Below are 16,428 nucleotides of genomic sequence, written 5' to 3' on the forward strand. Positions count from 1 at the left end.
CAGCATTGGTGAATATAAGAGACTTATTTAAAAAAAAAAAAAAAAAAAAAACATTAAAAAAATGAATGACCCCAAATGTTTCCCTGGAAATCGTACCCATGACCTGGATCAAAAGTTCTCAAATTTAATATTATTAAAGTAAATATAATGAAATCTGCAAAAAATCTGCACATAATCTTCATTCTCACCATTTAAGTAAAAAAAAAAATTATGCACACAGGTGTTTAAATACTACAGATTGTTAATGAAGTTTCTGCTCTCCAGAGTACTGGAATACCAGAGAAAAATTTGCATTACTCTATATAGAATTTAATTATGATTGCCTTTAACCATGTCATTAAATATGTTAATATATTCAGACTTCTGTGGTTCACTGGGTATGTGTGAAAGCATTATCTACACTATAAAAATGTTTGATCCAGTAACCTAAAAATGTGCTTTTGACATCTAAATTAAATAAAATATTTAATATGACACCAGGTCACACCAGGAAAAGTCATTTTTAAAGCTCAGATATAAATATTTCCTTAGGCTAACAACTGCACATTGCCATTTTTTACAGTGGGCTGTATGACATCAAAAATGACTGCATAGGAGAATTCTCTCCTGGTGCATCATGGGAACATGATAAACTTGTGCCTGCAATGCAGATAACCATAGTCAGCGATTTAATTAGATGTCTTTTTACCTGTAGGTGTGGGAGTCCTATTTTTATCTCTGTATAATATTCATCAACCAGCCTTGCCTCCAACTGGAAATGTTCCCGCCTTCCAAGAGGAAAAAAGTCCTGGAGAAGTGAGACTCCTTCCTTTTCTTTTCCTTTATGTGATCAGAGTCCTACCGAAACAGAGATTTGAAAGATTTGATGTGTAAAATAACACATTCTACGTAATGAGACACTGTCACTAGCAGCTGGTTTAGGGATTTATTGTATACCGGTATTTGCTAATTATTTTCATACTGTATGCATTTTGGAAGTTGCATCATGGGAAAAGTGTTGTAATATTACCACATTGGCCATGTCCGAACTCACATACTCTCTAGAGTAGGTACTTATTTTGAATAAATACTTACATTGTGAGCACTAAAAAAGTATGAGTGTGTGTGGTATGAATGTAATCTGGACATACCACCAAATTCTTTCCCGTGGCCTGATGGGATAGTAAAGTGTTCATCGCATGCACACTTCAGAATCTGGCCAGAAGTAGTAGGTCATTCGGGTACTTCCTGCCTAATATTTTATGAGTACTGTGAATTCGGACATACTTGCCTACTATATAGTAGAAAAGTATGGGATTTAGGACTCAGCCAATGTCCATTATATAACAGCAGAATTTATATGATTATGTTTGTGTTTCTAAAGGTACGGTGACATGAGAGTGATGATCGGTTGTGAGATTTTCAGCATGTGGCAGCATTTGGGTACGTCTTTTGGTACAAATTAACATTTAGCATTGATGGATTCACATTACCGTTGCATTTAAAAGGTTTGTTCACCTAAAACATTATATGCGTTTAAACATTAATTACTCACCCTCATGTCGTTCCAAACCTATAGGACCTTCATTCATCAGAACACAAATGAAAACACCCCCCCCACCCCCCCAAAAAAAGACTTTATTCAAAAGTCTCTTCTTAACTATGTGTCAGTCTCCTATGCTGTTGACGTAGTAAATACAGTGCAGCGCTTTCGTAGAATGCCTGCTTATCATTGGCCGACGTTGTTCACATGAGCACCATGCCGCATGCATGTGATGCGGACGCAGGAACTAGCCAATGGTGAGCCGCCGTTACGCCGTAAATCTCAGAAGCACTGCACTGTATTAATCACGTCAACAGCGTAGGAGACTGATACACAGACGAGAATAGATTGTTGAATGAATTTTGTTTGAAAGTGATGTTTTTGGAAAAAATATTGACAGTATGGGACACCTTCTTCCCTCGTAGTTAGTCAACCATATATTTTAATAAACAGATATAATTCATGCATTTCCATGTTATTAGATTCCACAAACTTAATTGCTATCAACCAGTTCACTTAGCACAGCTTTCATGGCTCGACTCGTCGAGACTGTTTTCCAAGATGGCTCCTGTCTGTATACGCGTAACGGACTGTCTTTTTAATGTCTCTTCTTATTAAACTGTTTGTACACTTACAAAGTTCTCAATGCTTCGGTTTGCTTGTAGGGACCCTCATTATGCTACCGTGTTAGTGTGAGGCTATTTTGAGCCTTGTTAGTGGTATTAACTAGCGATTTAATTTGACTTATTCTGTGCCCCATATACTACCATTATAAGCTAATCTGTTTTTAGAGATAAAACTCTTTACATTTGATTTTCATGAAAAAGGTTAATTCTTCACCGGAGTTGTCCGTTAATGACAGTTAGTAATTAATGTCAGAATTAAACATTTTGCATGAAGTAACCCTTTAAGAGATTTATATGGTGTCTTCTTCCAGGTGACTATAAGTTAAATCTCATTCCTACCCTAATTGGCCCATTCATGGAGGTGACTCTGGTACCACAGATGGATCTGCGGAACGTCCTCATCCCCATTTTTCACGATATGATGGACTGCGAACAGCAACGGAGCGGCAACTTCAAACAGGTGCTGAAATTGCAGTGACACAAACATGTTTCAGCGTGCGAGAGCAGCGTGATGTTCATGTCACAGTAAATTATGCGCGGGCACCAGAGTAAAACGCTGCTGATGCCAGGAAGTCCAGCTTGTTTACCAAGATCGTGACGCTTTTGAATGGAATCATAATCTGAAAAGGATTGTCAGAGTTTGAGATAATCATGTAGATGTACTACATTTGGTATATATTTTATGTTCTAAATCATTTTAAAGGGGCCATATCTGTTGTTTTTTTTTTTTATTATTATTTTAATTATCTTATAGAAAGCCATTCAAAATAATGATGAAAATATTGCAGATATAGCCTGGACCAGACATGAATTATTTATGATACATGATGATGTTTTTGGTGCAGGAAACCTTGACTAAGATTATAAGTGGACTTAAAAACATGCTTTAAGATAGAAAAATATTTTTTTTGATTTGTCTGTAAAGGTGGAGGCCAAACTAATAGACAAACTAGATGGTCTGATGTCAGAGGGCAAAGGAGACGAGACTTACAGAGAGCTCTTTAACAACATGTGAGTCCTAATTCTTTCTCTTTTTTTAACCCTCATCCCTCCGCTAAAATGACCTAAAGCCCTAAAATTATATTTTTTTTGTGTGTGCAGAAAGCATATTTCATTTCATTTTTATATTTTTTCTTTTTTTAGTTTTTAGTTTTTTATTAGTGTTAGTGTCAAATTAGTGTCAAATCAATTAATCGTCATAAAAGTTTTCATACATTTAAAAAAAAAAAAAAGTTTTGTGTTTACATAATATATGTGTGTGTACTGTGTATTATTACTATGTATATAAATATATAATATATAAAAATAAATATATAATAATATGATTATATATATATATATATATATATATATATATATATATATATATATATATATATATATATATATATATATATATATATATATATATATATATATACATACACACACACACACACACACACACACACACACACACACACACACACACACACACACACACACACACACACACACACTACTATTACTATTTATATATTGTTTTTCTATTTTTCTGTATTAGAATTCCGTTGTTTGGTCCATATCCGAGGTAAGGTCATCATTAAATACTATGTACTACAGTCATTGTTTTAAATGAGTTCAGTTCCTAGAATATATCAGAATATTGTATGTCTGTAATTTAGTTTGCTGAAGAAGATCGAGAGAGAGACCTGGAGAGAAAGTGGCATTTCCCACATTGCTACTGTCACACGGCTAATGGAAAGATTACTAGATTACAGGTAAAGCAGACACGCGCACAAACAACCATACACAGAATGCATCCAGCATCCAGTACAAACACACTCGTGTTTCATGCATGAGGGTCAGTGATGTTCTTCATCTCTTCACAGGGACTGCATGAAGATCGGAGAGGTTGATGGGAAAACCATGGGATGTACAGTCAACCTTCTGGTTAGCTTGGATATTACTGATATTTTGTTATTTATTTTAATTTGTCATGTTGTTTATTTGAGATCAGAGAACATATTTTAACATTGAAAAATATGACACATTTTACCTGTTATTTATTATAGTTGTTTTGGTATTTATTGAGATGACTTTCAGAAAAAAAGGTTGTTCTGCTCACTTTGTCCTGTTCTTTTCAGAACTTCTACAAAACTGAGTTGAATAAAGAAGAAATGTACATCCGTTATATTCACAAGCTCTATGAGCTGCACCTGAAGGCACAAAATTACACCGGTAATAATCGCTCAATATATTTGGGTTGATCTATATCATTTTCATTTGACCGTATACTTGATTATGTTAATGTTGTACTGTAGCCTATCTCTGATCAAAATATGGGGCAAGTAATTTCTGCACAAGTGTATTTTAGATTACTTAAATGAATGCCAATTTTTAATAATTACTATGATTTATTTTTAAAATATAATGTTCTAGTAGTAGTAATAATATTTTGTAATATAAACTATTATTTTAAGAAAAATATTAACTGAAGCATAATAATGATGATGATGATAATTTTAATAATACAAATTATAATTAATTAAAATAATAATTTCTATTATTATTATTATTATTTGATACTTTATTGATAATTTACAGGAAATTAAATACAATTTATAAAATGTATTTAATAATAATACTTATAATAATCATTCATAATACAATTTTTTTTTTTTACATTTTAAATTTAAGATTACACAATTACACAATTTATAATCATTTGTTTATTTTTTAGGATGTGTAACTCTTTTGCATAACAATAATATTTTATATATTTTTTTAATTGACTTTTTTGTATGATCTGTGTGTTGCAGAATAGTATTAATAATTTGTATATATGTTTTTATTTTACATTTTTATTATTATTAACTGTTGCAGAATAACAATAATAATTTTTATTTTAATTAGTTTTTACATTTAAATTATGATTTGTGTATTGTGTTGCATAATAATAACATTAATAATAATATTATATTATACATAATTATGTTGCATAATAATAATATATTACTAAAAATAATTTTAACTATTTATATTTTTGGTATTTTTAAATGTTTATGATCGGTGTATCTGTGTTGCATAATAATAATGTACATAATACATTAACATATGTATATAATTTTATACATACATATAATTTAATTGTATTTTTATTTTCAGTTTTTAATGATGTGTGTAACTGTGTTCCAGAGGCGTCGTACACCCTCCTGCTGTACGATGAGCTGTTGGAGTGGACTGAAAGGCCTCTCAGAGAGTTTCTCACGTACCCCATGCAGAGCGAGTGGCAGAGGAAGGAGTGCCTCCATCTCACCATCATCCACAATTTTGACAGAGGGAAAGTGAGTCCATTTTTCATTTTAGTCATTCAAGTGGCTAATAATGTTTAATGTTGAAGGACTTGGGCAGCTAATTTAAAAAGCTATTCACACTGACAGATATTTGCATTGACAGTGTGACTAGAAATCCTTTATTTTCAATCACAGTTAGCTGATGATCAGCTACTGTATATTAAGTATTGTTCTTTTCTTCCTACATACTGCCATCTTGTGGCTGGCACTTGCGAATAGCTGCAATTACTCACCTCTTTGATAACAGGAGTCCTTGTTTATAACTAAAAATATACTTGAATGTATGAAGTATTCTTGTTATTTAAAAACAGAACTCTTCCTTCCAGTGCTGGGAAAACTGCATCATACTGTGTCGAGAACTGGCCAATCAGTACGAAACGTATTATGATTACAGAAACCTCAGCAAAATGAGGGTGAGTATTTCCTGTTTACAGACCATTCATGTATGCATGTAAGCATTTATATTTGTGTTTATTTATAGTTTTATGTATTTATGTTTATTATTGCCCAGCCCAGTCTGCAATTCAAACATCCGCTTTTTGTTTGCAGCGGCTTTAAATACAGCACTTATTTGAAATAGATTGAATTGTTATTACAGTATGTTCATTATACTTATGGCCAATTGTTATCCTAATGAGGCATTTGGCTTTTAACTGTTAAACAGAATAAACAAAAAAACAAATGGGGTTGTTCAGTTACACAGGCGATTGCTTCACAGATTGTGGCAGTAATTTGTCATATTAACAGCTGTTTGTGTTACATTGTGCTCAATGGTCTGTTTTATTTGCGTCCTTGATAGATGATGGAAGCCTCCTTTTATGACAAAATAATGAACCAGCAGCGTCTCGAGCCGGAGTTCTTCAGAGTTGGATTCTACGGCAAGAAGTTCCCCTTCTTTTTAAGGGTACAGCTCTTCAAGCATATTTATATTATATTTATATATACATGTTATTTATAGTATAATAAAAGGTTTATTATTTTAGGTAAATATTTTACAGATATTGTTGTCATAATATAATAATAAAATATAATATAATACGGGTAATAATATTTGTATATATATTTGGTATATATATTTGGTATATATATATATATATATATATATATATATATATATATATATATATATATATATATATATATATATATATATATATATATATATTTATTATTATTATTATTATTATATTTTTTATTATTATTATATTTTTATATATATATATATATTATTATATTTTTTTATTATTATTATATTTTTATATATATATATATATATATATATATATTATATTTTATTATATATATATATATATATATATATATACATATATATATATATATATATATATATATAATTATTATTATTATTATTATTTTTATTATTATTATATTTTTTTATTATTATTATATTTTTTTTTAAGCAATAGTTAAAAATAAATTATTGACAGTACCTGGTCACAATGTTTGTATGATTACAATTATTCAAAAATCTCTTGCATAATATAATCTTTTATCATCTTAGGTAAATATTTTACAGATATCATTATAAATTTCTTTTATATTTATGGATTAGTACACAATTACCATCGCACACCTGTAGCTAATGAATAGGTGCATAGGACAAAGGATACCCTGATCGAAAAATCTCAATAAACAAACAAAAGGAAATCCCGCACACTATAAATACTTGCAAAAATCAAAAACTTTTTATAAGCAACATTTTGTTTATATTTATGAAAAAAGTACTGTAAGGCAGGGTTTGAATGATTTGAGAGTGGTGAGCAAATAACGACGCTCTTTCATGTTGGGGTGAACTATCACTTTAATATTAAAATGTTGTAATATTTATCCTGTAATTCAACATCATGTCCTCTAGGGGGCACTTTTCTCCCAGATCTCACTGTAACTCAGCTGGAATTTGCAACATTTTCCTTTTACTGAGCTATTCTGTTTACCAAATGCTATTCTTTATATTTTCACACCAGGTGTCTTTAATGACAACGGAGGGGAAAATGAGAATAAATCAGGATTGTCTTATGAAAGATTTGTTCTGTCCACATTCATTCCCTCAAAGTCTGTATTGTCTCTAGTTTCTTCTACTCTCCTCATTATTTCTGTCTGTGTGTGTTGCCGCCGAACAGAATAAAGAGTTTGTGTGTCGAGGGAATGATTACGAGCGTCTGGAGGCCTTTCAGCAGCGGATGCTCGGCGAGTTTCCTCACGCCATCGCAATGCAGCACGCCAACCTGCCCGACCAGACCATCCACCAAGCAGACGCGCAGTGTATCCTTAAACACAGTTTTGTTGAGTTTAATAAAGTTTAGATGTTTATGAATGTAAAAGGTCTGCAAAGATCAAAGTTCAGGTTAAATGGGAGTTATTGTTTTCCAAAGGAAAGAAGCGATTCTGATCTGCTTGAAACAAGTCATCGTATCCAGTCTTACTTCCTGCACAAACCTACGTAGTTTTGTAACAAATTTACACAATGCCACAACATGTACTATACTCAAACACTCTAGCTGTAGCTAAAACCTGGAAGAGTTTGTTTTACGTTGTTGATATGTTGAGAAGATGCTTTTTTCAGCCCTGCGGAAGTAAATCCACTTTCAAAGGATGAGAGCATGGGGTTGAATTGATGGAGTTTTCACCCTATCAATTCAAGCCCATGTTAGAATACACAAGCCTGTGTATCAAGTGCTAAGGAAGAAGAGCTGAAATTCAGATATGGTTATGGCCGTTTCGTTTCTGACACACACTGTAAGCTGCAGCAGTCACAACAGACTGGGCCATCTGACCAATCAGAGCAGAGTAGACCGATCACAACAGACTGGGCCATCTGACCAATCAGAGCAGAGTAGACCAATCACAACAGACTGGGCCATCTGACCAATCAGAGCAGAGTAGACCAATCACAACAGACTGGGCCATCTGACCAATCAGAGCAGAGTAGACCAATCACAACAGACTGGGCCATCTGACCAATCAGAGCGGAGTACTGGTCTTAGCATAATGAAGCACTTTAAAACTTATATATTTGCGTATTTTTTTCTTTATAAAATTTACATTAAAGCACAATAAAGTTAAATTTGTTTCCCCCTTTTTTTAAATATTCTAAACAATATACTATATAGCCAATATGTAGATATTGTTTTAACTTTGTTCCAGATTTTCAAAATTAAAATATGAAAACCATGCTTTAAATTCTTTGCACAAAACTGTCTCTGTATTTCTGAAAAAGTCCTGTAATTATTTGGATTTGTTTATTCAGAACGGTAAAGTTCACATTTAATTTCTTGAGATTGCCAAATTGCTCCTCAGGGGATCGTAGATGAGGGCTGGTGTGAGGATCAGGGCAATTAAAGAGTGGAGAAGTGCTAATAGGGCAGCTGTTAGATGAGCGAGCTGTTGGTCTGCCGCCAGCAGAATGGCTTCTCTTCTCATCAGAGGTGTGTCTGAACTGCTCCATGACCTCTTCTCTTCACAGCTGCTAATGATCCGATAGTTCATGAGGAGCTCAGACTTCTTTCAGGGGAAAGTAGTATTGCTCGATTACATTTCAGGAGACTTAAAACTCAGTTTCATTTTTGTACGCACCTTTGTCTCGGATCTTTCTCTTCAGTCCTATAAAAATAAGATGATATTAAAGGGGGGGTGAAATGCTGTTTCATGCATACTGAGCTTTTTACACTGTTAAAGACTTGGATTCCCATCCTAAACATAGACAAAGTTTCAAAAACTAATGTTGGACGTTTGATGGAGTATTTCTGTGTCAAAAATACTCCTTAGGTTTCTCACAAGTTTTGGAGAGTTTTTTCGAGTATGGGTCGGCTTGACGTCAATAGAGCGGAAGGTCCTTGTATGGGCCGTACGAGCTCTTCTCTCGGTAGGGTGCGCGCGCGCGTGTGACTAGAGAGAGTGCAAAAATGCACGCCCATAAACACTCGCTCAGCTCCAGATCCACTCGTCCGTGAACACTTATCGACATATAGTGTTGATATAGTCCGTGCCGCGCCGCGCTCCACTTTATTCCTATGGGTGACGTCAAGCGACTTCAACGCTTCAACACAGCATTAGGGGAAGGCAGCGCTGCATTTGAACCGATTTGAACGTAGAAATGACGGGAAGCTTCACAACATTGCTTCAGTCGCATCGCAAAGTGGATCTCCACACTCCAAGAAGTGTGTTTTTGACAGAGCGGTCCCAGCGATAAAGGTTCGGTCCTGCTTTGGAAGCCGCCTGTGAGTAAAACTGCTTCAAATGTCTGTGCTGTTGGCTATCGTCGCGTGAGTAAACATCAGTAAACGACACGATCGCGTGCTTCGTCAACCAAATGTGCTAACGTTACTCAATTGTTGTTCTCTGTATAACGTTACACTAGTCTGACGTGCAAAACCGTTTTGCTTGCTACTGCTAAGGTTTAGTCCATAAACCGAATCATGTCCTCATAAACTGCGAGTAAAGAGACACAAATGTTGACAGGCCACTAAATACAGTCCATACCACAGAGACGGACGTCCTGCTGTTGCTGTTTCTCCTGTTCAATTTATTTCAGCCTCCGAATCTAATTCTGGATCATATCTATTAGCTGAGATAGCCATGGGTTTCTCCACACTTGAGGACGTCACCGCTTTGGGCGCTCTTGTCATTCTTTAGCTCCGCCCACACGATACGCCTCCAGGCGCTCGGTTTTTTCCGGAAATACTCGGTAAAGCCTATATTTCTTTTATAAATATAATAAAACTAAAGACTTTTCGGAGATATGAAGGATGCAATACTACTTTATAGGTACTCAAGATTGACATGAGATTGACTGAAAACTGAGTGTTTCACCCCCCCCCCCCCTTTAACTGGATATAAATGAGAGAATGAGATTACTGCAGCCTCTGCATGTGTGTGAGTGTGTTTTTGTGAAGACTGAATGTGCTTTGTAAGTCCCTTAACGGGTCGTGATTCAGATCTGCAGATCTATGCTGTTAGTCCTGTCCCTGAAAACCAGGACGTCCTGCAGAGAGACGGAGTGCCCAACAACATCAAGAGCTTCTACAAAGTCAACCATATTTGGAGGTTTCGCTATGACAGGCCTTTTCACAAGGGCACCAAAGACAAAGAGAACGAGTTTAAGGTGTTGTAGACTCTATCTATCTATCTATCTATCTATCTATCTATCTATCTATCTATCTATCTATCTATCTATCTATCTATCTATCTATCTATCTATCTATCTATCTATCTATCTGTCTGTCTGTCTGTCTGTCTGTCTGTCTGTCTGTCTGTCTGTCTGTCTGTCTGTCTGTCTGTCTGACTGACTGACTATCTTTTTTATCTATCTATCTATCTATCTATCTATCTATCTATCTATCTATCTATCTATCTATCTATCTATCTATCTATCTGTCTATCTGTCTGTCTGTCTGTCTGTCTGTCTGTCTGTCTGTCTGTCTGTCTGTCTATCTTTTTTATCTATCTATCTATCTATCTATCTATCTATCTATCTATCTATCTATCTATCTATCTGTCTGTCTGTCTGTCTGTCTGTCTGTCTGTCTGTCTGTCTGTCTGTCTGTCTGTCTGTCTGTCTATCTTTATCTATCTATCTATCTATCTATCTATCTATCTATCTATCTATCTATCTATCTATCTATCTATCTATCTATCTATCTATCTATCTATCTATCTATCTATCTATCTATCTATCTATCTATCTATCTATCTATCTATCTATCTATCCGTCTGTCCGTCTATCTATCTGTCTGACCATCTTTTTCATCTACCTGTCTATATTTATCTATCTGTCTGTCTATACGTCTGTCTATCCTCTTCTTTTATATTTTTGATGTTGCTAAAGTCTTGGACACCAAGATGAATCTGAAAATTTACTTTTTAAAAGTAAGTTTTATGATGTTGATATTATTTGTGTTGTGTTGCGCTTTAGAGCCTGTGGGTTGAACGGACTACACTCACCCTCGCTCAGAGTTTACCTGGCATTTCACGCTGGTTTGAGGTTGAGAAAAGGGAATTGGTGAGTCATAACTTTAAAAAAAGCAAACATTTTACAAAACACTTCTAGACCTCGGCCCTTGATAAATCATGAACATGGCCAATCACGTACGAGGCAAGGTTTTTCTAAGCACTTTGACACAGTCATGAATTTAAAGTAACTGCTACTAAGATGGAATGTCCATCATCAAACATTAATTTAAACATAAGCAGAGAAATCATAACCTCAGTGTGCTTTCAATATAGGTGGAGATGAGTCCCTTGGAGAACGCCAGCGAGGTGATTGAAAATAAGACGCTGCAGTTGAGAACGCTGATTGCCCAGTGTCAGATGAGGCAGATGCTGAACATCAACCCTCTCACCATGTGCCTGAACGGAGTCATCGACGCCGCGGTCAATGGAGGGCTGGCTCGATACCAGGAGGTACAGGACTGGATGGGAGAGCAGGGTCAATCTGGTTCTAGTAGATTAGAGGTGGACTTTGGGTTGGCGTTTTATTTCACTGATTTAAAGGTGCCCTAGAATGAGTTGAAACAATAAGTTAAATTCTTCTCTGATATCTACATAGAGGGTATGTGGTATTTTAAAGGGTTAGTTCACCCAAAAATGTCTTTCATTAATTACTCACCCCAATGTCGTTCCACACCCGTAAGACCTCCGTTCATCTTCAGAACACAATTTAAGATATTTTAGATTTAGTCTTTTCTTTCCTTTGAATGTAAGTGTGTGCCCACTTTCTGTCCACGTCCAGAAGGTAATGAAAACATCATCAAAGTAGTCCAAATGTGACATCAGTTGGTTAGTTAGACTCTTTTGAAGCATCGAAAATACATTTTGGTCCAAAAATAACAAAAAATACGACTTTATTCAACATTTTCTTCTCTTCCGCGTTTGTCTTCAAACCTCAAATAAAGATTCAAACGGTCGTGAATCAGCAGATTGATTCGTGATTCATATCGCCAATGTCACGTTATTTCAGCAGTTTGCCAGTTTGACACGCGATCCGAATGATTCATGACGGTTTGATTCTGTATTTGAGGAACATGATTTTTTGAATGGCACTATTCAAATTATAAACTGCTAATAATTATAAAAATATATATAAATAAATTATATAAATACATTTTTTAAGTTTTTTTTGCAAAAAAAGCAGTATTTACAGTATCTTATAATGTATAGTTGAATACAAACTGATAAACATTTAACTAAATATTAAGTATTATTTTCTGAAATTATTGTATAAAACTATGACTGTAACTAACGTAAAATATTTTTTCCCTACTAAAAAAGTATTTTTAATCAAAGTCACTAGGTGACTGGATAATTCAAGTTAGTATCAAATGGCACTTTTTTTGGCTACCCAATACTAATTGAATACATTATTTTATTATTTTACAGAAATTACTATTACAGAAAAAAGTAACAAAAGATGGCATTCTATGACATGAGGCACCGAGAATATGGAAATATTTGAACTGTTGTAGTCGAAAATGCCTCGTGGTCTTGACAACATGAATTGTCTGTGAAATTATTTAATGGTGCAATTACTCCAGTTTCACCTGGTTCCTTTTAGCAAGATGTTTTCAGCGAAACCCTCAAAAAGAGCATTCGCTGGATGTTTAATGACTACCCCACATCCTCACACTTCATAGGACTGTTTGCTGCATGTATCTCTGACAGTTGCCAAGCAACAGCATGTTGAGCACTGGCCTTTTGTGAGCGTGAGCTTCAACTAACTCTATTAAAAGGGAAGAGCTAACTGCAGGGGTCCTCCTGAATCCCAGCATGCACCTCACTGCACAGATGATGAGTTTACCACAAAGCACAGGACTGCAGTTCTATGAAAGCTGGATCAAAATGTCACTTACACATGACAATTAGTATGACGGATTAAGCGAGAGTCGTGGAAATGTTCACAGCGTTATTGTAATGTTGCGTAATGGCTTCTGAGGAATGAGTAGGAGTGCAGGTTAGTTTACAGCAGAGAAACGGCTGAGAGACATGCAGTGAATTTCAATGTGTGGGTTTATTTATTAACTTGGCTTTCCTTAAAAAAAGAGTCTGAATACAAATGATGGACGCATCTCTTTATGTACTTTCTCTTGCAGGCGTTCTTTGCTAAAGATTACATCGCAAATCATCCGGAGGACGGAGAGAAAATTACTCGTCTTAGGGAACTGATGTTTGAACAGGTACAAAACTAATTGTTATTCGGGTCAGTGATGTGACACTGCTTGTCTGCTAATTAATTCAAAAATATATTAAAAATGCAGTTCATACATACAATGATTTGAATACATTTGAAGAAGCAAATCATCCAAAATCGAATATTTATGCATTAAGAATTCATTATATTTGTAAAGAAATATTTATATTTTACTTTTTATTTGATGACATATTACCTTTTTAAACTCATTAAATGTAAAAACTTTTGGAAAATGATATAAAGTTTTTTAAAAACCATATGAAACCAACATTCATACGAAGAGTACATTTATTTATATAGGGCATAAGAAAATGCATGTTTGTTCTAAGAATAATACAATGTTCTCTCTGATTTGTTTACAGGCCCATATTCTAGAATTTGGTTTAGCCGTGCACGAGAAGTTCGTCCCGCAGGATATGAAGCCGTTACATAAAAAGCTTGTTGACCAATTTCATGTAATGCGCTCCAGTCTGGGAATTCAGGTATGTTTACTTTTTGTACATATAGCTACATATTCACAGGTCTTTACAGCTGAATTGCGTCCATTTTTTATGTTAAAATACAGGGACTTTGCTAGGATTGGAAGACAAGGGGGGCTTAGCCCCAGGGTATATGTAACTTGCGTTTGCAAAATTTTGTATTTTGCTTGTTCACTCTACCTAGATTAGGCTACAGTTTTCCATAGCAAAGCAAAATATCCCCTTTCCTTTATCTCAAGAAAATGTAGCTAAAGGTAAGCAGGTAAATAAAAACAACTTACAATTTGACTGTATCACACGACACACGCCAATTTTCCTTTCACCATTAGAGTGTGTATCGGTGTATGTGGGCGGGAGGGTGCATAGCGTGCTCAGACCAAACTAAAGTTGCCGATGCAGGAGCTGCGCACGCTGATGTGCTTTCATATTGGCCGCGTTTGCAGTGCGCAACTGATCCGCGGCTGTATAGCCTACCACAAACACAGCATTTTTATATATCAAATGTAAAAGCCTTGACCCCCCCACCCACCCTCTTCCTGATTAAAAAATAGGCTATATATATCCGGGATAAAGATTTTAAAATGTTTCTCTTATTCAACATATAAACGCGTGATTAACGCAGTGTGTATTTTCTTTTTGATTCGTGGCCCTTATTATTATTTAGTTTTTGATTTATCTCTCATCCACCTGCAAATTATTCATTTTTTTATTACTTGGCCAGCCCGATCGGTGGACATAAGCGCTAACCACACGTGCACGCTCTTCAAACACATCGGAGATCAAGAAATTAATGTTATTTCACTATTTAAGATTCACTGGCCTGCTGACGTGCTTACGTTTTGGTAGCCCGTCTGGAAAACACATAGCCCTGGGACGTTGGGCTTTCCATGCCCTGGGAGTCTGATTTTGCAAAGAACCAACAAATAAGGGATTCTCTAGCCTGTGACAGCATGCTGGTATGCTCTGTTAGACATGTACACATAATCAATATGATCTGTATAAATGCAATAGCTACTATCGCATAAAAAATAAAAAAAACATATCAATACGGTAATTTGCAGTTGGTGCTGTAATTAAACACTTCACTTTCAAGAAATGGTGGTGTTCATTTCAACCAATGAACCAAGTTCTAAAACGGTTTTATATTTTGTCATCCAGCCACAAGAGTTTCCTGCTTATGTGCGAGTAAGTCCACTGCATTTTGCCAATGGCAGTCCGCGCACATGTAGGACCCCCGTACCTAATGCCATCAGCCCAGAGGGAGGACGAATCGTGGCGAGACGCAGGTATGTCATCTTAACCGCAAGGGTTTTTCTGTGGATTTTTATGATAAAAGATCAAATGCTTTAAGGCCAGAGATAAAACGTTTTTTAAAGTTTTGAAAAGTTGAACTCGATTCATATCACAGCCAAGATGTTATTTAGAAAATCTTTTTGCATCAGGTTTGACAGATTGGCAACGAGAACACTCCCACACGCTTGCTAAGTTTATCCTGAGGCATTCTCCTGTGTCTTTCAATTCCTTTTCAGTCCTCTCAGCTATCCAGCCGTCAACCGATACTCCTCATCCTCGCTGTCATCACAGGCCTCAAATGAAGTGAGCAACATCACCGGCCAATCAGAGAGCTCGGATGAGGTCTTCAACATGCAAGTGAGTTATATTATTGGCTTACAATTTTAAAATTACATATGCAGATGAGTAATATCACTCGAGTAGGAGTCCGATATGGATCTATACCCGATCTGTGATCTGTACCCGAATGCAGTAAGTATATAGAGCCATGTCACATAACTACGAGTGTTATATTGCATTTATATAAAAGTTTGAAGGCACAAGTGTGTAAATAAATAAGAAACAAAAAACTAGTGTCTTAAAACACCATCTTGTGTGCGCAACTACTTCCTTCCGCCACGGATTCAGATCTCAAGTTGACAGTTTAACAGTTGAGCCCATGCCTCTGTTACTAATTATAAAGCGTCACTTTAAAACTAGTAACTACGGAACGTTCTTGGAGTGGCTTCGTTGAAGTTAAAAGTAGGGGTGTGCGATATATATTGTCTGCGATAATATCATAATTGTTGTTTTAACGATGTGCGATCTGACATTATCAAGTATATCCCTCACACACCCAGAGTGTGTGTGTGCGCATACACTACATGATGTAGTATTGAAGATCTGCGTGAGTCTATATTTATATCATAAATGGGATATTTATTTAATACAAGTTTACTAAATAAGAATTTGATATTAAGTGACTTACAAT

At 35.3% G+C, this 16,428-nt stretch overlaps 1 protein-coding gene across 2 annotated transcripts in view; it reads left to right on the forward strand.

Moving 5' to 3' along the window:
- dock4 (dedicator of cytokinesis 4) overlaps positions 1-16,428 on the forward strand; it is an 87,271-nt gene that overhangs the window by 65,127 nt on the left and 5,716 nt on the right. Inside the window, exons 29-47 of one of the 2 annotated variants that reach the window (XM_067436329.1) lie at positions 695-795; positions 1,364-1,422; positions 2,460-2,608; positions 3,074-3,159; positions 3,692-3,718; positions 3,813-3,908; positions 4,020-4,080; positions 4,275-4,368; positions 5,326-5,474; positions 5,795-5,896; positions 6,283-6,387; positions 7,625-7,766; positions 10,439-10,605; positions 11,416-11,502; positions 11,727-11,903; positions 13,589-13,672; positions 14,049-14,168; positions 15,324-15,451; positions 15,695-15,815. In XM_067436329.1, the coding sequence (XP_067292430.1) occupies positions 695-795; positions 1,364-1,422; positions 2,460-2,608; positions 3,074-3,159; positions 3,692-3,718; positions 3,813-3,908; positions 4,020-4,080; positions 4,275-4,368; positions 5,326-5,474; positions 5,795-5,896; positions 6,283-6,387; positions 7,625-7,766; positions 10,439-10,605; positions 11,416-11,502; positions 11,727-11,903; positions 13,589-13,672; positions 14,049-14,168; positions 15,324-15,451; positions 15,695-15,815 (2,055 nt within the window). The remainder of the gene's footprint in view (positions 1-694; positions 796-1,363; positions 1,423-2,459; positions 2,609-3,073; positions 3,160-3,691; positions 3,719-3,812; positions 3,909-4,019; positions 4,081-4,274; positions 4,369-5,325; positions 5,475-5,794; positions 5,897-6,282; positions 6,388-7,624; positions 7,767-10,438; positions 10,606-11,415; positions 11,503-11,726; positions 11,904-13,588; positions 13,673-14,048; positions 14,169-15,323; positions 15,452-15,694; positions 15,816-16,428) is intronic. The other variant, XM_067436330.1, reaches the window with a different exon arrangement.

The sequence above is a fragment of the Pseudorasbora parva genome, chromosome 25 (genome assembly GCF_024679245.1).
Source record: "Pseudorasbora parva isolate DD20220531a chromosome 25, ASM2467924v1, whole genome shotgun sequence".
NCBI lineage: Eukaryota > Metazoa > Chordata > Actinopteri > Cypriniformes > Gobionidae > Pseudorasbora > Pseudorasbora parva.